The 25,750-nt window shown below is 33.7% G+C and overlaps 1 protein-coding gene across 7 annotated transcripts in view; it reads left to right on the top strand.

Moving 5' to 3' along the window:
• Positions 1-25,750, top strand: part of EPS15L1 (epidermal growth factor receptor pathway substrate 15 like 1) — a 110,288-nt gene that overhangs the window by 38,177 nt on the left and 46,361 nt on the right. For 6 of the 7 annotated variants that reach the window (XM_031947955.1, XM_031947958.1, XM_031947959.1 and 3 more), the window contains exons 14-20: positions 6,254-6,415; positions 8,481-8,678; positions 12,376-12,546; positions 16,954-17,080; positions 17,960-18,010; positions 18,857-18,987; positions 25,271-25,331. In XM_031947955.1, coding sequence (XP_031803815.1) covers positions 6,254-6,415; positions 8,481-8,678; positions 12,376-12,546; positions 16,954-17,080; positions 17,960-18,010; positions 18,857-18,987; positions 25,271-25,331 — 901 coding nt within the window. The remainder of the gene's footprint in view (positions 1-6,253; positions 6,416-8,480; positions 8,679-12,375; positions 12,547-16,953; positions 17,081-17,959; positions 18,011-18,856; positions 18,988-25,270; positions 25,332-25,750) is intronic. The other variant, XM_031947956.1, reaches the window with a different exon arrangement.

The raw sequence follows: 25,750 nt of genomic DNA, 5'->3' as shown, positions 1-25,750 counted from the left end.
ATAATTATTAACTGAGTGACTGTTTTCCACTTACAAATATGTATGTGTCTTCCACATGTCTTCTACCATTAGGATGAAAGGTCTTTTACAGCAGGGACTGTTGCACTTTGTGTACTCATCATCTGGTGCAGGGCCTAGCACATAGTAGGTACTAAATAAATACTTATTGATTGATTGATTGGGAGTTAGTGTGATATACTGTGTTGGAATACTTGTTCCTCATTGTCACTTTCAGTTTCTTCTACCAGCATCACTCAATAAACATATTTCTACCTTAATCATGTTGTGAAAGAAGAAATAGAACAAAATAGAAAACCATGAAAAACAAAAACAAAAGTGAAAATAGTATGCTTCAACCTACATTCAGACTATAGTTTTTTCTTCTGGATGTGGGTAGCATTTTCTGTCATGAATCTTTTGGAATTATCTTGGATCATTGTGTTGCTGAAGAAGAGTGAAGCCAATAATAATTAAGTGATCATCACACAATGTTGCTATTACTATATACAGTGTTCTTCTGGTTCTGCTTATATTGAAAGTCTTTCCAGGTTTTTTGAAATCTGCCTATTCATCATTTTTTATTCCACAAAAGTATTCTGTTATAATTATTTACCACAGCTAGTTCAGCCATTCCCTAGTTTATGGATATTCTCTAAATTTCCAGTTCTTTGCCACCACAAAAAGTGCTGATGTAAATATTTTTGCACATATAGATCCCTTACCTTTTTTTAAGATCTCTTTGGGATACAGACCTAGTAGTGGTATTGTTGCATCTAAAGGTATGCACACTTCTATTTCTTCTTGACATCACTGGCTTAGAGCAGAAAGCCATTATGTGTAAGAGATGGAACTTGTGCTGCCTTGGGCTACTTCTCTATTCACTTTGTCATGCTTGCTGGGATGTGGATGGGCTACTTGAGGTTTTTGACTGTTGGGAAATAGGGATTTGTTGATTCAGAGTGGGAACTCTGGGTTTCTTCCCAAAGGGATGGAAATGGGGAAAAGTATCACTGTATAGTCAAGGAGCAGCTTTGAGAATCAGCAGGAATGTTGGGGAGAATGATGCTGTTTGCTAGCGTTTTCCATTAAACTCTCTTGCATAGTTAATGTTCTATCATCAATTCACAGATCCATTTTGGTTTATTCCCAATGTAAGACCTTAACCTTTAAGTTCTTTCTTTTTAAGAAGTTGAATTCCTCTTTTATATAACAGACCTTCAAATCTTTGAATTACCTTCCTTCTTCCAACCTTAATTTAATCATCATGGCTTCTAAATTTATATTTTTAAAACATTCATTATGTTATTTCTTAAGTTAGGTATTTTTTTAAAGTCCCTACAATAATTATCTAATGTTTATTTAGTCTTCCAGTATTTCTTATTGTGAAGTTCCTTTCTAGTCATTTTTCTCATTGTTGTTTTTCATATTCCTCCCTAACCTAGTTCTCAGCATCTAATATTATCTGGTTCCACAAGTATTTCTTTTTTATTTTTTAATGTTCCTTATGTTTATTTTTAATTTTTTAAAAAATGTTTTTATTTTCCCTAGTTACATGTGAAACAGCAAATTTTTTTTCGGGGGGGCACTATACATGCAGAGTAAATTTTTTACACATTTCCAAATGAATTATATTGGAAGAGAAAAAAATCAGAACAAAAGAAAAAAACCATGAGGGAAAAAAAAAGAAGAAAGAAAAAAGTGAACATTGCATGTGTTGTTTTAAACATTCCGTCTCCATAGTTCTTTCTCTGGATGTGGATGGTATTTTCCATCCAAAGTTTATTGGGATTGCCTTGGATCACTGAACTGCTGAAGACCCAGTTCTGTCATAGTTGATCATTGCACAATTTTACTGTTGTGTACAATGTTTTCATGGTCCTGCTTATTTCACTCAACATCAGCTGTTAATAACATTTTTAGTAAAGATATTTTCACCTTTTTTTTAATAAGATTTTTAATTCCAAATACTTTTCCCTTCTTTATAATTTCCTTGGAATACAGACCCAGTTAGTGATGCTGCTGGATCAAAGGATATGCACAGTTTTATAGACTTTTGGGCACAGTGCCAGATTGCGCTCCAGAATGGTTGGATCATTTCATAACTCCACCAACAATGCATTAGTCTCAGTTTTCCTATTTTCCCTCCAACATTTATCATTATCTTTTCCTGTCATTTTAGTTAATCTGAGGGGGGTGAGGTGGTACCTCAGAATTGTTTTAATTTGCATTTCTCTAATCATCAGTGATATAGAGCATTTTTTTCATATAATTTATAGATGGCTTTAATTTCATCATCTGAGAATTTTCTGTTCATTTTGACCATTTATCATTTGGGGAATGACTTGTACTCTTATAAATATGGCACAGTTTTTTATATATTTTAAAAATGAGACCTTTATCAGATTTTTTCCCAACTTTGTATTTCCCTTTTAATCTTGTTTTTATTGATTTTGTTTATGCAAAAAAATTTTAATTTAATGTAATCACAGTTGCCTATTTTGCCTTTCATAATGTTCTCTAGTTCTTCTTTGGTCATAAATTCTTCCCTTTTCCAAAGATCTGATAAGTCAGTTATCCCTTGTTCTCCTAATTTGTTTATGGTATATCCTTTATGCCCAAATCATGCATCCATTTTGATTAATGTTTTTATGTTATTTTGGTTTGGAGTGTGAGTTTTTATGCTGAGTTTCTGACATTATTTTCCAGTTTCCCCAGAAATTTTTATCAAATAGTGAGTTCTTATTCCAGAAGCTGGAGTTTGGGGGTTTTCAAATACTGGATTGCTAAAGGCCTTGATTATTATGTCATATGTGGCTAATCTATTCCACTGATCCACCACTCTGTTTCTTAGCCAGTACCAAATTGTTTTGATGACTCTTACTTTATAATGTAGTTTTAGGTTTGGTACTGCTAAGCTACCATCCTTTGCATTTTATTAATTTTTTTCATTCTTGACCTTTTGTTCTTCCAGGTGAATTTTGTTATTATTTTTTCTAATTCAATAAAATAATATTTTGGCAGTTTGATTGGTATGACACTGAACAAGTAGACCAATTTAGGCAGAGTTATTATTTTTATTATATTAGCTTGGCCTAATCATGAATAATTCAAACTTGTTTTAATTTACATTTCTCTAATCAGTAGTAATTTAGAACTTTCTTTAATGCGACTAAAGATGACTTTAATTTCTTCATCTGAAAATTGTTCATATTCTTTGACCATTTATCAATTGCGGAATAGCTTGTATCCTTATAAATTTAAGTCAGTTCTCTACATATTTTAGAAATGAGGCCTTTATCAGAAATACTGGCTGTAAAAATTGTTCCCCAACTTTCTGCTTCCCTTCTAATCTTGGCTGCATTGGTTTTCTTTCTGCAAAGCCTTTTTAATTTAATGTAATAAAGTTATCCATTTTGCATTTCACAATGTTTAGTTCTTTGGCCATAAATTTCTCCCATTTCCAACGATCTGATATTATAGTCAACTATTCTTTGCTCTCATAATGTGCTTACTCTTTATGACCAAATCATGTACCCATTTCCCACAAGTATTTCCAAAGGTTTTTTTTACCTGTTTATCATTCAGTAATCAATTCTCTTCCTTTTTGATTAGGAAGGGTTCATACTTCTATAGCTCCTAGGTATATTATTTGGGTCCTGACTAACTCAGATTGAATGTAAATAGCTGTCATTTCTGCTTTGACCAGAAACCCTGAGTGTCTTCCCCTCCCAATTCATTCATTCATTTTTTCTTTTTTTTTTTTTGAGGGGGGTACACTAGATGAAAGAGGAGATTCTTTGCTTTGACTGCTACCTATCCTTAATCACTGAATGGGTGCTGTCTCAATCAAACTGAGAGCCATTGAAGACCTTTGCTTAAAAAGGTCCAGGGCCATCTCCAGTTATCTTCACCTATGTCTGGCCACTGGATCCAAGTGAGGGAAAGTGAAGCTGGTGATCTGCACAGTCCTGCCTCATTGAAATCCAATTCATTTGTATATTACAGCATCACATCTCTAATGTGATAACATTTAACAAATAACAACAACAACAGACTTTAACATAACATAACAGGTACAACATTTTGATAACAGGACTCTGTAAAAGTATTTTTCAAATCTGTTATGATTCATTTTTATAAGTTTTGAAGGTATACTTTAACTTGATATTGTTGATTGTTGATTTTGATTGTTTTAAATACATTCTTCCAATTCAGCTTTGATTTCAGAATGCCAATCATTTTCTTGATGTAGTTATTTTAAATGGGACTTTTCTTATTATTCCCTGGATTATTTTATTATTATATACAAATGTTGTAGATTTTTGTGGGCTTAATTCTGCTACTTTCTAAATTATAATCATTTTACTGATTCCCTTGAATTTTCTACATAAACTATCATGTCATCAACCAAAAGGGGGTAATTTTGTCTCCTCTTTAGTTATCTTCATGCTTGTATTTTATTGGTAGCATTTCTAGAACCATGTCAAATGATGGGAGGGAAAGGGGGCAGCTTTGTTAATTATTTTTATTTGTAGGAAAAGCTCTTTATATTTCTCCATCATATATAATGTGTTTGGTTTTTAAATGGGTAATTTTTTTTTAATCAGCTTAAGAAATTGTGCTTTTAGTTTTAGGATTTTTCAAGTTTTTAAGTACAAAGAAGTTTTGTACTTTGTCAGAGGCTTTTTAAATATCTACTGAAATAATCATACTTTTCATTTTCTACTTAAGGTATGTTGAATGAATTTTCAGGCTAGTAAACAGTCTAAAAACCCCACTTTCCTACCTGACCATGTCACTCTTCTTTATCAAAAAATCTTACTAATCTCTTCACCTCTTTCAGGCTTGCTTCATATGCTGCCTTCTGAGAGAAACCTGTTCTGAGTTCCCAAATCTTTAGACATGACTTCTCCCTAGTATGCTGCATATTACTCCCATCATAATCAGTAAAATCATTTTGTGTAGATCTTATTTATTCATTTATTGTATTGCATCCTCTTCATATGTCTAAGCTCCTGGGATGGAGAGTGGGAGGACAGTAAGAGACTGTCTTACTTTTCTTTTTATATACTTAAGATGGGGTCTGGCCCTTAATAAATTACTTGACAGATATTTAGATCCTCCACAATCTGGCTTAAATCACTTTTTTTCCTATATAGACTGCACCTTACTCTAAATAAATGTAGTTTATTCCCTGTTCTAGGCCTGACTCTCTTGTGTCAGCAGATCTCTCCTGTCTCTTTATGCCAATCTTGACTGAACCAGACTTACTGTGAGTTTTTCTGAATTTCTCCATCAGGATTTGATATTGTGCATTTTAAAGCTCTATTTAGAGGAGCTTTTGTGGAGAAACTCATTGTACTATCTCCTGCTATTCTACCATTTTGGCTCTGCCTCCTAAATCCTCTTAATGCTAGTGCTGTCCTCTGAGATGAACTTCTGTCTGCTTGCTCTCATTTTGTGTGTACCTGATTATTTATATGTTCTCTTATCTCTGTTATGATGTGAGCACATGCTTTTTGTTGTTGGGTTTTTTTTTTTTTTTTTTTTTTTTTTTTTTTTTTGTATCCCCGGTGTTTAGCTGTAGTAAGTGCTTAATAGGTGGTTATTGAATGTTCAAATGAGAGAAGAATGAAAGATGATGTCATCAACATAATAACATTTAACGTTTGTATAGCTTTAATTTTTGTAAATTGTTTAACATATTGCTAGCTGATGGAATAAGAATGTGAAAAAGATTTCAGGAAGAAACTTTCTTCAAATACTAGCTGATAAACTATTGAACAGCCTTTCAACTGATCTTTGTTTTGAAATATTTAGAGCTTTGGAAGTAGGTCAGTGAATGAGAAATGATATTCTAGATTTTTTATTTTCTCTGTGGCTCAGGGATAAAGAAAAATAACAAAAAGTAAAAATGTCTGTATAATGGACCTTGTGGGTTAAATATATGTAAATCATTCAGTTGACAATTTAAGGAATTTATAAATTTTACAAATATACTACTGCATCTATTATTTTCCTTTAGATTATTAGGTTAATTTTTGGAGGCTAGCCCCATCCATTTCTACTTCTGTTAGATCCTTTGCTATAGGATTTCTGCTTTTGCTTTGAATATCAGACTTTACTCTACAAGTTTTCATGTTGGAAATTGTGCCCTGGTCATGGAAACATTAGCAAGATATTTCTGTGTAGATGAATAAAGAAGCCATTTCAAACTTGTTCACTCTGTAACAGATTATGATATTTTCTTTAGGAATTGCAGAATGACTTAGACAGAGAAACAAGTAATTTACAAGAATTAGAAGCTCAGAAACAAGATGCTCAAGATCGCCTTGATGAAATGGACCAGCAAAAAGCTAAACTTAAAGATATGCTAAATGATGTAAGGCAAAAATGCCAGGAAGAAACACAGATGGTGAGTGTTGGCTTGTTTTTGAAATTTTATGTCTCCCTATTATAAGCTTGTATTGCACTAGTTAAGCCATTCTACTCTCAGTTACAGACTGTATCCTCAAAACAAGGAGAAGGAAAAAGTTAAACATCAAAAATTATTGATGTCAAAGTATTTGAGTCTTCAGGTCCTTCTTTCATTCTGTTAGTGTAGGTATTATCTACACAGTACAGATCACAGACCAGTCAGCATTATCTTATCTTTTTCCATATTTTCCCAAAAATCCTTCATAGAAAATCTTTCCAGAATACTGGAGAACTTTGTTTTAATCTTAGGAATACCAGTTCAGAACTTGCAGTTTTAATTTTTTGTTTCTCATACTTGCAACATGATCAGCCTATATCTTTTTTTCTGATACATATGTTTTTGATAGTATCTTTTATTGCAATATACAAAAACTTTATAAAAACATTAAATTTTTGTTAGTTATTTTCATTCATATAAAGATATTTTATTCGTATTTATCATCACTGTACATCTTTATTGCTTTTACTGTAATTTTCTTCCTAAAAGAACAAAATCTCAATTCAGGTTTTACCTGAATCAGATTTGAGGATCATACAGAATTAGCAAATTAAAAAAAATTATCTACCAACATTCCCCCCCCCCCAAAAAAAAAAAACTTTCTTTAAATGGTAACCTTTTGTTGTTTGTTCTAAAGTATAGTCTAACCTGCTACTCAAGCTTTAACTCTGGCATTCAATTCAATTTGATAGGCATTTATTAAACTCCTGCATTCAGAACTGTGTGCTGGATACTAGAGAGAGAAAATTTAAGTAAGAAATGAGGAATATATTACAAAAAATAACCATACTTTTTGAACCACTATCTATAATTCTGTCCTAATATTGGGAATATATCATGTAAATCAGTGAATCTTAACATGGGAATCCCTAGACTTAAAATGTATTTTGATAACTTTCAATGTAATTGATTTCCTTTTATAATCCTATGTATTTTGTTTCATGCATTTAAAAACATTATCCTGAAAAGAGGTCCATGATAACAGAAAAAAGTATAAGGATCTCTCTTTGTATTGTTTAGATTCTTTGTGCTTTTTACCAGTTATGTGACTGGGGACAATTCACTTAACTTCATTGAACTTTTGCTTCCTGATTTGTAATATAGGAATGATACCATCAGTATTATCTACCCGACCAAGGGTAGAATGAAGATAAAATGAGATGTCTGTCTATATGTAGGTATACATATAAATAAATGAATGTGGTGAACTTTCTAAGCCTTACAACTATCATATAAATGTAAATGGTGAATTTATTATTATTTCAGGGATGGTTATGTTACAATTACAAATGGTACCTTTAAGAATATAAAGTAATTTGGAAAGCCTAATATCTTGAAGGAAGCAAAACCCTAGGTGTGGTGATGCATGCCAGTAAACTCTGCATGCAGGAGTTTAATAAATGCCTGTCAAACCGAATTGAAGTCATTCCTGTTAGATGAATTTGAGACTGGTGGATCTTTTGAGCTCAGGAGTTCTTAGCTGCAATAGAGTTAAATTGATTAACTGTCCACACAAAGTTCAGCATCAATATCGTGACACCTCAAGAGTTGGGGGCTAACATATTTCCTAAGGGAATCAGCTCAGGTCAGCAACAAAAACAAGTCAAAGATCTATGCTGATCAGTAGTGGGATAGAGCCTATGAGTAGCACTCTGTTTTCAGTCTTAATACAATAAGAAGATTTAGCCTTAAAAAAAAATTTAACTAAAAAAGAAAACAAAAAAAGAATAGTGTGCACAAGGAACACAACTAGGTAAAGAGAAAAAAATATACACAGATGCAGAGATAAATGAACAGAGGACAGAAGAGGACAATAATAAACTATGATGAATATATTTTATATTAAAATTCATTTTAAAGTCAAAGACTTAGAAATGTGTGTTTATTTTATTGTTTAAAATCTGCAAATTTTCCTTCTAGGTTTCAACTCTTGTTTAAATAATATAAAAATTATGCTTTAAAATGATTTCATTCAGCTCTTAGAAGCATATTATAATTTTTTCAGATTTCATCATTGAAAACTCAGATTCAGTCTCAGGAATCAGATTTAAAGTCACAGGAGGATGACCTGAATAGGGCCAAAACTGAATTGAACCGATTGCAACAAGAAGAAACCCAACTAGAGCAGAGCATCCAAGCAGGGAAAGTTCAACTTGAAACAATAATTAAATCTTTGAAGTCAACACAAGAAGAAATTAATCAGGTACATTCACATAATTATACTTCACTCTATATAATTGCAAGGTGGTATTTTATGTTAGAAAAAAGTAGTTACTGCTGACATCTGATTTTTGAATTTGTGTCATTGAAATGTGGTTGAAATGGCCCTGGATTTATATTTAAGAGACTTAGGGTTAAATTTGAGTTGTAAGCCTTCCTTATTAACTAGAGAACTTTTGTTAATCTCTTGGAGTTTTAGTTCCCTTACTTAGTGTCCACTTTATAGGATGTTGGGGTTAAGTGAGGTAAAGTATGTGAAACATTTAAAATATTTTATAAATGTCAGCTATCACTTATAATCTATGTGACCTTAGGTGTTAATAATTGACATTTTTGGCTCTGTCTTGAGCCTTCTTTTCATTTTTCCTTCTGTTTTCTCAGTTGGTAATTCCATCAGTTTCTACTTAGGTGGACAGTTGCAGCAGTCTCTTAATTGATTTCCTTACCTTGACTCTTATCTTCTTTCTGGCCATTTTCCATTTAGCTGCCAAAGTGATTTTTATATTTTTCTTTTTAAAACTAATATCTTTTTATTTTTCAAAACACATGCAAAGATAGTTTTAAACATTTACCCTAGCAAAATCTTATGTTTTAAATTTTTCTACTTCTCTCTCCCTTTTCCCCCAAGTAGCAAGTAATCCATTATAGGTTAAATACGTGCAATTCTATATATATATTTCTACATTTATCATCCTACACAAGAAAAATCAGATCAAAAGGGGAAAAAAATGAGAAAGAAAAAAACAAGAAACAATAACAACAACAACAATAAAAAGATGAATATACTATGTTGTGATCTAGATTCAGTCCTCATAGTCCTCTCTCTGGATACAGATGGCTCTCTCCATCACAAGGAATTGGCCTGAATCATTTCAGTGTTGAAAAGAACCAAGTCCATCACAGTTGATCATCCCATAATCTTGTTTCTGTGCACAATGTTCTTTTGATTCTACTCACTTTACTTAGCATCAGTTCATGTAAGTCTCTTTAGGCCTTTCTGAAGTCAGTTTGCTGATCATTTGTTATAAAACAATAATATTCCATAACATTCATATACCATAACTTATCCAGCTATTCCCCAACTGATGGGCATTCACTCAGTTTTCAGTTCCTTGCCACTACAAAAAGGGCTGATAAGTTTTGTACATGGGTTTGGGATTCAGGCCAATTCCAACAGACGTGATGGAAGTGTTAGGCTCCTGCTCCTACTCCATTTATTTGTATTTATTTTTTGTATGTGTGTTATATGGAATGTAAGCTCTTTGAGGGCTGAGACCTTTATTTATTTATTTTTTCTTTGTATTCCTAGTGCCTAGTATATTCTAAGTGGTGAATAAATATGTATTGATTCTCAAGAGATCTGAGAAATTATCTAGTCCTGTCTTATCTTGATATGTTATGAAATTCCTTCTAGATATCTCTGCCATATTGTTGTTTTCCAAACATCCGCCACACTATCCTTTTTTGGGGAGCTCAGTACTTAGGCAGCCTATTCTATTTTTAGCTATCTCTAATCATTAGGAAATGTCTACTCACATTGATCTTTATGTTTTATTTTCCTCTCTATAATTTCAACCCCTTAATCCTGATTCTACTTTCTAGATATTTATAGAAAAAGTCTATTCCCATGTCTTCACCTTTAAAATGAGAGAATAGGCACATCAACTTGAAGGAGTCTTTAAGAAATGAATTATTTTGAATGAACTTTCAAATTTAGAAGAGCTACTCTTAGCTATTCATAAAAGGAGATATAACATAAGAAAGATGGTACTTTTAGTTCATTTTGGTCTCATTTTTAAATTTCTGACTGTAATGTGAACTTTTAGAAGATTGTTAGTTTCCCTTAGATAGTTAAGGACAGACCTGACACTTAGTGATGTGTGATGCTTAAATTTATTTAAGTCTTTTTGCCTCTTTTCATAGATTTAGCCTGTCACAATTTCTTTTTCTCAGTGGCCTGAGCTAGAATCAGTAGTAGTAGTTACAAGGAAACCTATTTTTTCCTCAATGTAAGGAAGAACTTTCTAATAATTAGAATTGTCCTACATTTGAATGGGCTGGTAGAAGTAGAGGGAGAATTTAGAGAAGTATTTAGGCAAAGATTTAGCCACTTGTCATATACATTGTAGAGGGAATGATTTTTGAATCAGGTAAAAAGCTGGACAACACATCCTGGTTTAGGGTTCCTTTCTGTCCTCAAAGTCTACATTTTAAGGATTTTTCATAAGTATGTTGGCCTAAATTGGATGAACCCAACAATTCTTTCCTCAATAAGACTCCTACTTCATATGGAAGAAGCTGTTAACATTTTGTTCTCTATGAAAAGACTTGTAAAAGCATTACTGGCCTTTTCATTCCAAATAAAAGGTGTAATCAAACTCAACAATGGTGAGATGATTACTTACTTGGCTCAGTTTTTACTTAATTAAAATTAATTTTTTTAGAGTACAGTTGAACTCAAGTAGTCCCAATTCCATTTTCCCCAAGTGATTTTAAGTGACAAAACCTGGTTATCATCATGGCATGGCAGTGACTCTGACTGGTCCTACTGGGACCTGTTGGTCCTGGAAAAACTTTGAGAACTAGCCTAGTGTAGATTTGTATATCTTTTGTCTAAGAAACAGCCACACCAAGCACAGCCAAAGGGCTGGCCACCAGGTGATTTTTACATTTGACCATACCTACTCATGCAGCTGCTTACTAAAGAGAAGTTATGATCTATATCAATTGAATGAATACCCAGACAGATGAAATCATAGATTCTGAAAGTATTACTTACTAGTCACAAGTTTTAAAAATTATTTATGTTTCTGTAACTAGCTTTTCTATGAATTAAATCTAAATTGGGGGCTAGATATATAATCACATATTATGTAATAACATATCAATTTCAGAATACATATTTTGCCAGCATGCATTTGCTCATGATATTCAGACAGATGTATTTTATGAAGAGAAAGTTGATTACTTGTGAATCATTTTAGAATATATATATAGTTTTTTTTTCTCTTTTCAAAGCTCATTTAAAGGATCTAGGGATTTTTAGCTTAGTGGAAAAAGAATGAAGGATGGGCATGATCATTTTCAAATTTTTGAAAGGTTGTTACATGGAAAAGGGAACCAGCTTAATTGACTAGGAGTTGTAGAGGAGAATGATATCAGAGGGGAGCCATAGGGACGGAACACGTCAGTAGTCTTGATAGCAAAATGGTGTCATGAAAAGAATGCTGGATTTGGAATCAAAGACCTGAATTCTAATATGACTTGGCTAGAGTGTGACCTTAGTTTTAGTACTAAAGTGTCATCACTTACAAAATGAGGCATTGGAATAGTATTCTTGTAGGTCCATTCCAACTCTGTATCTTATCATTTTCTTAAGAAAAACTAATAGCCAGAGCTGTCTAAAAATTTGGACAGTGTCCTTTGGTACTTTGACTTTTCAAACAGAGACTTCATGATCCTTGTAAAGGATGTAGACGAGATTCATACTTCAGGTTGGGGTTCAACTGAATGACTTTTGAGATCCTACTAAGATCCCGTGCTTCTTGTCTCAATTTTCCATATTGTTGTGGGACTTGGATCTGAGTAAGAAATGCTGCAGCCTCTCTCTCTCTCTCTCTCTCTCAGTTTACCTACTTTGCTAGGGCCTGTATAATAATGACCATTTTTTTCTCACATAGGCAAGAAGTAAACTTTCTCAACTGCAAGAGTGTCACCAAGAAGCCAGTACAAGTATTGAACAGTATAATGAAGCCCTGAATGGAATTCCTGGTGATGGCATGACAAACTTAGCTGATCTCAACGAAGGAGCCACACAGAAAGAAAAAGGCGGTTTTGGAGCTATGGTAAAGGTTGAATAAAAGTAATAATTAAGATTTACTTTTTCCAATGTTAACAGCAAGCAAGTTTATCAATTTGTAAATCATGTCTCATTTTGTTTTTGTAAAGTGAAGGTTTTTGGCTGTGGTCTTAACTTTCACAGCTCCTGTAACCTAGTTTTCATCATTATATTCAGTTTAAGTACTTAACTCTGTACTTATGAGTGAGAATGATATGTTAAAAATTGTTTTGAAGGAATGTCACTTGCAATGAAAGTATTTGTATAGTGACTCTCACTAAATGTCTGGGATCCTTCAGTAATTTGTCTGTTTAACTTAGCCAAAGCGTGGATATTTTCTCTGCTGAGCCTTCCTTCTTACTGCTGCCATGTTTTCTGTGACAGATATTTTCTTCAGAAGTAGCATCTTTAAAATGAAAGTTTAAGATAAGATTTGAGGAATATGGCAATCAGCTTTTAATTATAAGAAGAGAGAGTGAAGTGATACTATTCTCCTGTCTACTCACTCATCTGAAAGAACATACGTAGAGGATTGGGTGGATATTATTATTCCATTCACCTGAAATGTTTGTAATGTTTAAGAACTTAGCACTTTATTTTAAAACTCATGACTGCAGAGCAGATATCCCAATATTAACTATGTTGGTGTTTAGTTCCTTGTGTTTGCTATTTGGTTCCAAGGATGCTTATTTATATACAGACAGCATCCTTAGTTAACAACTTTGCCCATTTATTCCAAAGCTTCCAAATATCATTCCTGGGAGGAAACAATTTTCTTTTTAATCTAGTGACTTTTATGCTATTGAGGTGAACAGAATGAAAGCAATTGGTCTGAAAGTTTTGGTGGCTCTCATCTCTATCTTACTTGTACTTTTTATGCCACATGCTTTTACTTAATGTTACTACTGACATTCTTTTGGGGTCTAACTTCTATCCATTTCTGGCCTCATTTATTAAGTGATTCCTTTTTTCCTTCTAATAATGCAGGCACTCTTTCCTAAACATGCCTGACATCTTTAAATCCATTTAATTCTTGACATTTTTCTTTGCTGTATAGCCATGCAGTTTGGCTGTACTTAGCAGCTAGGGAGAATTATTTTTCTCTGGTTCTCTTGCACAGTGCTTTTTAGTTTTCCTAATTTACCTCTTCTCTCCAGCTACTGCTTGATGCTCTGACATTCCTTCTGTACTTCCTCTTCATTTTATTTACCAGTTAGCTTTCTTCTTATGGAACTTTCAACATGTGATCCAAAGTATCTTTTAGTTGCTCCACACGTTTTTAAAGGTCAGTATTTCCTCAAAGAAATCTTTATGTTAGAATCTATAAACATTACTTTAAAAAATAAAATATTAATAGTCATCTTTATAAATTACATGAGCCAGAAGTTCAAATTTTCTACTGTTCATTACTTGTCCTGTGTATTTCCCCCCAATTTTATTTTAAAAATGGCATCTATTATTTTGCCTAGTATTCTTTATGTTAGGTCTTTGAACTGTGGTAATTAGGTTTTAGTCCCTAATACAGTTCATTTTAAAGTATCACTTCTGCAGTATTTTATGAGATTGGGTTCCTTGGGGAAAAAAATTGGAGATGACATGGCAATTAGTGTATTTTGTAATATGGTCAGCCTTCCTCCCCAGAGATTTTACTTTTCTCATTATTTTTGTTCATCTTTAAAGTATAGCTAAGTTTACATGAAATTTAATTAATCTTGGGAATGTTTATGTCATAAATGTTAAGTAAAATCTGACTGCCAGTTTTTGAAAAAAACAACAAAAAAATCAATAATTATTGTACAAATACAACTTTAAAAACTTTATTTGTTTGTTTCTGTTTTTTAATAAACATAGTTTGAAAAGGGATTTTTGTTTTCTACAAAATGATGATTATAATCAATTAGAGGAGAGGCATTTTTTAATTTTCCTTCAGATTTTGGTTTTAAGGGCATGAATAACTGAAGAATCACATCTAGCATTGTCTAAGCAGAATTTAATTTACACTACCTGAAAGTTGCTATTTATCCTGTTATTTCTTAAATTCAAGTAATGCTACCAACTCCAAGTGACAGAGGTTTCTTAAAACATCATTTCTTTTCTCTTATCTGATTACACCCTCCACTGAAATTCTGCTCCCATGTCTTATTGTGACATTGGGTCCCACTGGAGACCTTGGGTCTTTGTTGGCTGTGCCAGCAGTACACAAACTCTGCCAAGCTGGGGAATTTTCATCCATGAGCCTGGCACTTGACAAAGCTTCTTGTCTGAGCAATGACCTAAACAAGTGCAGAGAGTCTCATCACTGGAAGGGCTGGTCCCATAGTGACTCATGGAATGTGGAGAGATTACAATATGCAGAGATGTCGGATGCCCCTGCTGAGGACATCCTGAAGCTTTCACGTGATCTGATCCCAAACATACTATTCTCATCTTCTTTGCACCATTCATTTTGCCCACTTCTAACTGAAAGAAGAAACATCATTGCAGACTTGAGCTTCACTGAAAATCTTACCCTCCTTTCAAGGACCTGCTTCTCTATCACATCTTAGGCATAGATTTAGCACTCTTCTAGAGAAAAAGAAATTTAGTTGATAATGCTTTTGATGACATTTCAGAGTTGTCAGGTTACTTTAGAAATGCATAACTTATATCTATGATCAGTGAATTTTTTAGTTCAGGAGAGTTTACTTTTCCCATAATGGTGAGTCAAGTCATCATCAGTCCTTTTCCCTTGCACATAGGTGGCCTCATATGGCAACTCATATTTTTCGTTGATAAGTAGACATTGGATAGATCACCTTGAGGCATCTATACATTTAAAAAAATGTTATTTTAATAGCTTGCTAACTACCTAAACACTAAGCCACATTACTTGTGCCAATATTTTCCTTAGAATTTTTCTATCAAAGGAACCCAAGAATGCTGATTTACATGAATTACAGTTCTTTGAGAGACATTAGAAATCCATTTCAGAATTCTATCACTTTGTGATCTGTGCATCAAACTAGGGCTTGGTAATCAGGGAATCATAAGCCCATATCTGTAGTTGATGGAATGCGGAGTACCTAAAATAACCCAATGTAAATGTAAAATGAAAATGAAAATGACTGCCATAAAAAAAGTTTTCATTCTTAGTGTTACTGAGCTTTCTCATTCTTCTTCATCATTCTTTGAAAACAAGTAAAACCCTTTCAAACATGGTATGGTGCAAAAGATTTATTTCCCTAACCTGCCTACTCCACTCCCATAAAATTAAGGCTGTTTTGTTTTTTCTCCCCCTGTATCCAAGAATTTCACTGGATGTTAGCTGAATGTTTTTATTATTTGGTCCTTAGCAGTGTTATACTCATTCAGAATCCTTGTACTATTTAAGCATCTTGGGTTCTTGACTGGGTATATTGGGCAAATAGCCCAAGAATCTGACTCTGAGGCCTACCTTGGTAGGCCATATTGTTGAAGACTCCTGATAACCTTTCTCAGGTAAGAAAAAAATGTTCTGTATTCGGCAGAGGGTATAGCTTTTGGTTAAACCCCAGATTGAGGACAATGGAGACTATTAATTTGGGTAGGGTCTTTTGTTATTAGGAGATCTGAAAAGCTGCATTTTAACCAAGCACCACTGAAAACCATATTGCTAGATGGAATTGATTTCATTGTATTATTAACTTTGTCATAGATATTCTTGACTGACAAAGTTTTCTCTTATCTGCTTTTTATGTTTTTATGGCCTAGCTTTGTAATTGTTAATAATCCTAAGGTCTGGCCAATTTGGGTAGTATTTTGGAATTGGTGTTCCAACCCAGTGGAAGCTAAATAATTCTTCTTGTTGGCAGAAACAGTATGTCTTCAATAACTAAAATGTGATCATTATTTCTAAATGATGTGCATACTTTATTACCATTTACGTTAGAAATTAGCCTTTCATAGGACTTAGAAAATAAAAAAGTGTACATTTAAGAATTTAGATATCCCTCTTAGTTTGTGCTGGTACCTAATATATATATTATGATAAATTCTGATAGCTATAATATAAAAATATAGGTTTTTCTCCCCTTAGTATTGTAATGTAGTTTAGTCATTGTACTTTAATGGAATGGTACTGGAAATTTTGGAAAAATGCTCTGTAAATTGAATAATTTAAAATGAAGATAGCATTCCTTTCTAAAAATCATAGTGGAAAAACCTAAATTCTTTATATGTGAAAAAAGAGAAAAAACTATCAGTTACTTGAATAAAACCTTACAGTTTATCTCTTAAATTTACACCAAGGAAGGCATTTCTTTGACCCTTATTTCAGTAGCAGTTTATTTTAGGATTTTAGTATTTAGAAGGGAACATGAAAATACTTTTTGGAAATTACATTTTGACTGGTTTATAATTTTAAATGATAAAAGCCTTATACTGTTTCTCCATATAATTGTAGGATGATCCATTCAAGAATAAAGCCTTATTATTTAGCAACAGTACACAAGAATTGCATACAGACCCTTTCCAGGCAGAGGATCCTTTCAAATCTGATCCGTTTAAAGGAGCTGATCCCTTCAAAGGCAGTAAGTAGGGGCTAATATATTGATCAAAAGATTATGTACCTATAATGCCATATTTACATAATAATTTTACTCTAAAATGGTCAAATTAAAGTGGAAATTAATGAACATTCTTGGTATAGAGACATGCTTCACAAACCTCATTAGTCTTTGGATTCATATCCTTGTTAAAAAAACAGTAATTCACTCAGAGTTAGTTACACAGCAATCTAGCAAAGTTTTTGCTATTGGATTATTGCTTTTCTGACATTTTTTCCTTTCTTTAGTATAGAGCCAAAGATTGCTTTATGTGAGAAAAACAGTGAAGGGTAGAAAAAGGAAGGTGATTTACAAGTACATTCAAGATGGTGTTTAAATTTCTTTTCCTTTAAAGTTTCAGGTTGTAGATGAGCACCTCATTTAGGGGAAGGATGAGGCATCTGCTAAATTGAGCTTTAGCTAACTGTTCCTATTTAGGAATGGATCTGACAGCCTAGCCTTTTAAGCCACAGGAAGACAGAACTACACCAGGAGCTGACCTCAGGAATGAGTCCTGATGGCTCTCTGGTTTGTCCTACTCCAGCTTATGGCAAACAGCTTGCATGTACCTTTTTAAGACATAGTATTTATATTTGAAAAAAAAAATTGTGCTTTTAGTGAGAATTACTATTTCAAGACAAAAGAATAAAGTGTGTTTGTAGAGAGAAAAACATTTGGGACAAAAGGAAAAGCATTTTTCTTCCACAAATGGGGGAAGTAGCCAAGGGAAATATGCAAGTAAATAATGTTGTCAGAAGCCTTAAATTTGAGGGTTTTAAAATCTTATTTTAAAAATTTTAACTAAGATTTTTTTTAGTCTTTTAAAATTTTAAAATCTTTTTAAATCCCCCTTTTTAAATTTAGGTGACCCCTTCCAGAATGATCCTTTTGCAGAACAACAAATGACTTCAGCAGGTAAAAGACTTTTTTATAAGGAACATTTTCATGAAATTATCCTAGAGTAATATAGTTTACAGAGTACATCTTTCCTTTGCTTAAATTGAAAACTGAAAAAATAAATACCTCCTTCCTAGTTCCCCTAGCAGGATGTCCAACATAAGTCTTATTTAGTTTCTAAAGGAAGCTGAAATTGTCATCTTATCTCCTTTTTGCAGTTTTATACCCCTTCTTGTCCATTTCACAAAAAGGTGAGGAGCAAAACTGCAAAGGAAGCTCCTGATAGCCAGGTGATATTAAATACTTGTCCATGACAGCCTGGTTCAATGCCACAGAATGTCACCCTTGAACTCTTAGCAAGGGATCTATGTCACACTTGTTCATAGGTGCCTCTGTAAATGTTGATCATCAAAGCCGATATTTTTATGGTGCTTTCTGGTTTGTAAAGCCCTTTCTATAACAACCTTCATTGAATCTTCACACTAATCCTGTGAGGTGGTCAGGGCGGATATTGTTACTTCCATTTTATAGGTGGACAAATTGAAGCAAAGGATTTGCTCACAGTCTTAGAATTAGTATGTGATGACCCAGGTCTTCTGATGCCAGTGCCAGGGCTTTTTCCACTATGCCTCAGAATGTTTGCAGCACAGCTCTCTGCTCTCTTCTTTTCTCCATAGCATTGCTAATTAGTATGTCTATCCTTTAGTATCCTTATTGATCATACCTAAATTTGCAAGTTTCCTTTTGGTTGGAACTTTAAATATATGTTTTTGAACATTCAGGTAGAGTAGTTTGCCTATGAGTTGCTGTTGTATCTAGCATTTGTGAAATGGTGTTTATTAATTTTCTGTTATTAAATTTTAGATCCATTTGGAGGGGATCCTTTCAAAGAAAGTGATCCATTTCGTAGCTCCGATGACTACTTCAAGAAACAAGTCAAGAGTGATCCATTTACCTCAGATCCATTCACAAAAAACCCCTCTTCATCTTCAAAAGTAAGTGATTTTTAAAGATAGATTATGTATGTGTGTGTGTGTGTGTGTGTGTGTGTGTGTGTGTGTGTGTATGTGTGTGTGTGTATGTATAAATACACAAGAATAATCTAATATCTTGAATTGCTTTGCCATGGAGACATGACTAAAGAATAGAGAATGGTTAATATCTTAGGAAGAGTATTAAACATGAACTCTTTTAGAAATAGGAGTGTAAAGTCCCTAGATCTGATTGTCTGCTGGATAGATGATAATGGGCCAGATAACAAAGTCTTCAGTAATGTGAGGAGGGTATTTGTTGGGCTGTAGCATATTATGACACTGAAATAGTGTGCTTAGAATAAGGTTATATTGGATATATACCTTGATTGCTTTTTGCCATCTTACAGAAATCCTTTATTGTTAGTTTCTTAATCATTGTGGAATGAGAGTCATTGATTTAATTTTTTTTTCAAGTGAGAGTATTTTTTAGGAAATGCTTTAATATGGTTAATATGAGGAACATGTTAATGCCCTCTATCCACTACACCAACTAGCTGTCCCAACCTGATATAATTTTTCAGAAAAGTGATTTTTTTTTTTCCCTTGAAGATCTCATTAGCTCCTGTTATCATTTTTATAAATATGGTCTGTGGAGAGGACTAGCACCTCTGATGTTGAGGTCTTTTCAAAGCTAGACATCTTTGGTATCTAGCCAGTCACTCAATTCTACCTGTAGCTCCAGAAAGCTGTAGCCTATGAAGTGGTTCCACCCCCTGATAAACAGGCAGGCTAATTGAAATGGAGGGTAACTGATAGGCCCCAAGCCCATGGGTGAGTAGAGCGATACCTATCCCAAGCATCTTCTTCCCGGGCAGAATGAATGGATGAGAGCAATGGCCACAGTTATTTTCTACAGTATATGTGGTATTCCATATCTATGGTCCCCTACCTCTCTTATTAAGGGAAAAAGGTATATTTTCTTACTTTTCTTCTAAAGGACCAGTACTGCTTAACTTTTGTAAAGAATTGTCATGTTTTGGAGTCTTTTTGCAATCCTTTCCTCAGTCCCCAAATTATCTCCTGACCAAAAAAATTCAGTCCTCATTCTTTTTGATGCTTCTGCATCTGGGTTCTCTCTCACCTCTTGATCTGAGAGAAAGCACATTTTCCTAAGTTATCCTTTTATCTTTTACCACTCCTCTGTTTCCAATAGTTTCTTGACCTATTGACACCCTATAGAGAATGTGCCCTATGATTCTGTTTTTGACCTCTTTTCATCTTTGTACTGCTCACTTCTCAATTCATTCCTCACTTTTAGTTACTACTGTAATACAGGTGACTCAAAAATTTATTTTTTTTAGGTCTAGACTCATATCTCCTCCTGTTTACAAGACCTCTCCATTTGGATCTCCCACCATAACCTCAAACTCAACATGTCCTATGTTGAACCTATCACTCAGTTTTCTATAACTTCTAAATCTGTTCCTTCTTTTGACTGCTTTCTAGCAGTAAGTACCATGACCTTTCCAGTGTTCCTCCCCTCACTTTAAAGAACAAAATTTTCATTTCAAACATAATCACAAACATGAACATTTTAATATAGAGAACAAAAACAAAAAGAGATTTGCATATAAAGCCATGAACTTCTATTATGTGCAGTTTGACTTGTTTAAAGTATTTTTTTTTAAAGTACATGCTAAATTTAACAAGGTAATCACAAAATTGCCATTGTATTTTTTTTTTTTTTTTGGTCCCGTTTGAACTTTTTTGTTTGTTTGTTTTCTCTTGGGTACTTTTAAAATATTTTATTGTCAGGGTTAGCTAGATGACACAGTGGATAGAATACTGGTCTTGAAGTTGGGAGGACACAAATTCAAATTTGGCCTCAGACACTTAACCATGTACTAGCTTTGTGACCCTGGGCAAGTCATTTAACCTCAGTTGGTTAAAAAAACCCAAAACCCAAAAAACTTTATTGCCTTAATTTCTTTCATTTATTGTTTTATTTTCTGTATCTCTATCGCTTCCAACTCACTTTTCATGTCCAAGTTATAACTAATTCCTCTTGTTTCTAATTCTGTAATATTTTCTGTTCCTAGTACCACAACCCTAATGTAGGACCTTGTTACCATTGACCGTGTTTATTGAAGTGGCTTCCTAACAAGTCTTTCTGCTTCTCATGTCTCTTGCTTCCAGTCTTTTCTTATTTTGAAGCTAGGTTAATCTTTATGTATTAAGTTAAACTTGTCTTGATATTAATAATTTTCATTTATATAGGACTTTTAAGATTTGAAAGTACTTTACATTTTTATATTTGAATCTCACAGTAATCCTATGGATAATATTAGCCCTATTTCACAGATAAGGAAACAGACTCAGAAAATATATACACACACACATATATATATCCACTAATAAATATGGGAGGTGACTGAAGTCAAAGGGAGTGGACCTCTTAGTTTCTTTAGTGTCTTTTGAAATGTCTTCTAAGATAGTTGGATTATTTTTCTGCTTCATCAATAGTGAATTATTTTAACTCCTATGTGCAGATGTTATTATGTTGATTGCATAAAGCCCCAAAACATTGAAGTGCCCCCTGGAAGAGAACTGTAATCACTCAAAGGAGTTTCATATCTCCATCTCTCTTTTTTTTTTTTCCTCAATAGTATTTTATTTTTCCAAATACTTGTAAAGATAGTTTTCAACATTCATTTTTGTAAGATTTTGAGTTCCAAATTTTCCTCCCTTCCTCCCTAACTTCTTCATTCCCCAAGACAGCAAGCAGTCTGATAGAGATTCTACATGTACACACTTTTTAAAGCCTGTTTCCATATTTGACATTTTATGCAAGAAAAATCAGACCAAAAGAGGAAAAACCTCATGAGAAAGCAAACAATAACAAACAAAAAAGTGAAAATCTATGTTTTGATCCACATTCATCTCCACAGTTCTCTCTTTGGATGCAGATGGTATTTTCCATCCCAAATCTGTAAAATTGCCTTAAATCACTGCATTGCTGAGAAAAACTAAGTCTCTCTTACTTGATCATCACATAATCTTGCTGTTACCATGTATAATGTTCTCCTGGTTCTGCTCAGTTCAGTCAGCATTAGTACATCTTTCCAGGTTTTTCTGAAATCAGTCTGCTCATCATTTCTTATAAAACAATATATTCCATTACATTTATATACCATAACTTATTCAGCTACTCCCCATCTGATGGGCATCCACTCAATTTCTACTTCCTTGACACCACAAGAAGGGCTGCTACAAACATTTTTACACATGTGAGTCCTTTTTCCTCTTATGATCTCTTTGGGATATAGACTCAGTAATGACACTGCTGGATCAAAGGATTTACAGTTTTATTCCATCTTTTTTTCCATTGAGGAAAAAGCAAACGAATGAATGTCTGTTGCTTGGATTTCAGCACGCATTTGAATAGATACCATATTGAGCTCTGTGTGTATGTCTATGATGAACAATGAGTTGAGCTGAGTTGAGTAGAAAAAGGAGAGCAGGTTGGATTGCTTTAGGGAAATTGCAGGACTCCTTTACTAACCTCAAGCTTTTTTCATAAAAGGAACAACCTTTGCAATACTAATATTTTATAGGTGCTGCTAATGACAACAAGATATAAAATATAGCTACCTTTGACAAATGAAGTTTCATATTCAGGGCAGTAAAGAGGTGAAGGTGGATGTGAGTAAATTGTAGCATACAATAAATGAGGAGTTCTGAAGAAGTAGGAGGCAGCAGTTAGTTATATCATTAGAAGAAAAGTGGGGCTGGTCCATATGGAAAGAATAAGGAATAACAGAAGAGAAAGGTTGAATGATCTACTGGTGTGCGTAAGTGTGAGAAGAAAAGAAGGAAGGCCTCTTGGACCCAGGGGGTAGATCCCTTGATGCTAGTTTTTTGGAAAACATGTACAACAGTTGGATAGGAATGATGGGCATGAATAGATTGTGATTTGTATTGTTGGGAAGTTTGAATTGATGAAATCACAAATGCATTTGAATAGTTGATCATCTTTGGGAATTATTTCTTTCCATTCATTATTTGGTTAAGAAACTCTTCCCCCCATTCATAGCTATGTCCCTGATCTGGTTCTCTCTTGATTTTGGGTAACAAAACTGAACATTTAAGCCATGGCTTACACTTTGAGCTTATTGTGATTATATGTAAGCTAGTGGTCTAAACCTAATTTCTGCCAAACTGCTTTCTCATTTTCCTAACTGTTCTTAAGGCTTTCTTCTTCAAGATACTTGTATTCTTAGATACATTTGTTTCCAAGTCTTTTTTTATTTAAGCTGTTCCACTAATCTTAAAATTTCTTTTTAAAATTGGTACCAGATAGATTTCATTATTACTTTGTAGTATAATTTGAGTTTTGGAAGTGCTGTTGTCTTTTTTTTTTTTGTGTGTGTGTGTGTGTGTGTAGACAAACTGAACTATTTTGTATTTGCTGTCTTTTCTTGTCCCTATGACTTTACTTTTGCCATTCTCCTATTATCTGAGAATGTCTTCTATCTATTTCTTTGCCTGCTGAATTCCTATATATCTTTTATCAGACAGCTTAAATGCCACCACCTACATTAAGCCTTCTCTGAGCCCTTGTAGGTAATGGTGCTCATATAATGTGATTCTGCAGATTTCTAATATATTTTTCTTTTCTTTTTTTTTTAAATAACTTTTTATTGACAGAACCTATGCCAGGGTAGTTTTTTACAACATTATCCCTTGCACTCACTTCTGTTCTGATTTTTCCCCTCCCTCCCTCCGCCCTCTCCCCAAAGATGGCAAGCAGTCCTATACATGTTAAATAGATTGCAGTGGATCTTGGGTATAATATATGTGTGCAGAACCGAACTGTTTTCTTGTTGTTCAAGGAGAATTGGATTTAGAAGGTATAAATAACCCGGGAAGAAGAACAAAAATGCAAGCAGTTTACATTCATTTCCTAGTGTTCTTTCTTTGGATGTAGCTGCTTCTGTCCATCCTTGATCAATTGAAACTCAGTTGGATCTTGTCTTTGTTGAAGAAATCCACTTCCATCAGAATACATCCTCATACAGTATCGTTGTTGAGGTATATAATGATTTTCTGGTTCTGCTCATTTCGCTCAGCATCAGTTCATGTAAGTCTCGCCAATCCTCTCTGTATTCGTCCTGTTGGTCATTTCTTACAGAACAATAATATTCCATAACATTCATATACCACAATTTACTCAACCATTCTCCAATTGATGGGCATCCATTCATTTTCCAGCTTCTGGCCACTACAAACAGGGCTGCCACAAACATTTTGGCACATACAGGTCCCTTTCCCTTTTTAAGTATCTCTTTGGGGTATAAGCCCAGTAGAGACACTGCTGGATCAAAGGAAGGGTATGCACAGTTTGATAACTTTTTGGGCATAGTTCCAAATTGCTCTCCAGAATGGCTGGATGTATTCACAATTCCACCAACAATGTATCAGTGTCTCTGTTTTCCCACATACCCTCCAACATTCTGCATTATCTTTCCCTGTCATTCTGGCCAATCTGACAGGTGTATAGTGGTATCTCAGAGTCGTCTTAATTTGCATTTCTCTGATCAATAGTGATTTGGAACACTCTTTCATGTGAGTAGTAATAGTTTTAATTTCATCATCTGAAAATTGTGTGTTCATATCCTTTGACCATTTATCATCTAATATATTTTTCATAAAGGTTGTCTCAAAATATTTTGGGGCATCTTGTATATTTTATCCTAGTTTTCTGTGTTTCATTCAATTAACAGGCATTTGGTAAGCATCTACTATATATTCTAGGCTCTGTGCTGAGCTCTGGAGATATGAAGAAAGCCCCCCAAAAAGAGTTTTTGCTTTAAGGGGTTCACATGCAAACAACATATGCAATCACGGTCTAGATGGAAGGAAAACACTAGCAATACTAGGGATCTAAGGATTTGTGCAGAAGAAGAATTTTAGCTAGAATTTGCTAGGGAGGAAGCTAAGAGATGGAAAAGAAGAAGAATATTCCGGGAACAGGGGAGAATCAGTGAAAATGCCCAGAATTGGGAGATGTAGTTCTTGTTGTTTGCCCATTTATACTAGACTTTGTTCCAAGAGGACATGAAGACATTGATAATGTCTTATCTAAGCTTTTTATCTTGAACGTGTTTTGTATATAGTAGGCACTTAATAAATGTCCAGCAGATAAGTGTGTTTTGTGATTTTTGCATAATTATCAAGTGGAAGTTTTTATTCCATGCATGTAAAGTCACTAATTGCATTTCATTTTTCCTTTTGTATCATTTAGCCTGATCCCTTTGAAGTCAGTGATCCTTTTTCATCCTCCAGTATCTCTTCAAAAGGAACAGGTAAGAGGGAAAATTTCTTTTCTTATTCCTTTAAAAAAATTATGTAAGTGGGCTATAATGCTAACCAATGCATCAATTGGAGAGATTTTTTTAAAAAGTATTTCTTTTATTTTGTCAGTAGCATCTTTTTATCAGTCTTTTATATTTATAAAGATTATGAAAGTTGACGGCAACCTCTAACCAATTTTTTTTAAGATCCTTGCTAGAGAATTAGTTTATAGTTAGCATCATCTATCTGATTATACCTATCAGTTAGAAGCAGCAGGTTTCAAAAAGAAAATATGCTATTGAGAATATAGTAATAAGATTTTTTTTTTCCTTCTTGTTGCTTCAGGCATATTGTTGGACCTGCCAAGACTTTTTCTCCTAGCTACCTCAGTTCCCTTTCTTCAGAAAGTCCAGTGTTTGATTGAATGAGA

Source organism: Sarcophilus harrisii, chromosome 1, assembly GCF_902635505.1.
Source record: "Sarcophilus harrisii chromosome 1, mSarHar1.11, whole genome shotgun sequence".
NCBI lineage: Eukaryota > Metazoa > Chordata > Mammalia > Dasyuromorphia > Dasyuridae > Sarcophilus > Sarcophilus harrisii.
The sequence above is the reverse complement of the archived record's forward strand: the minus strand, read 5'-3'. Positions and strand labels throughout refer to the sequence as shown.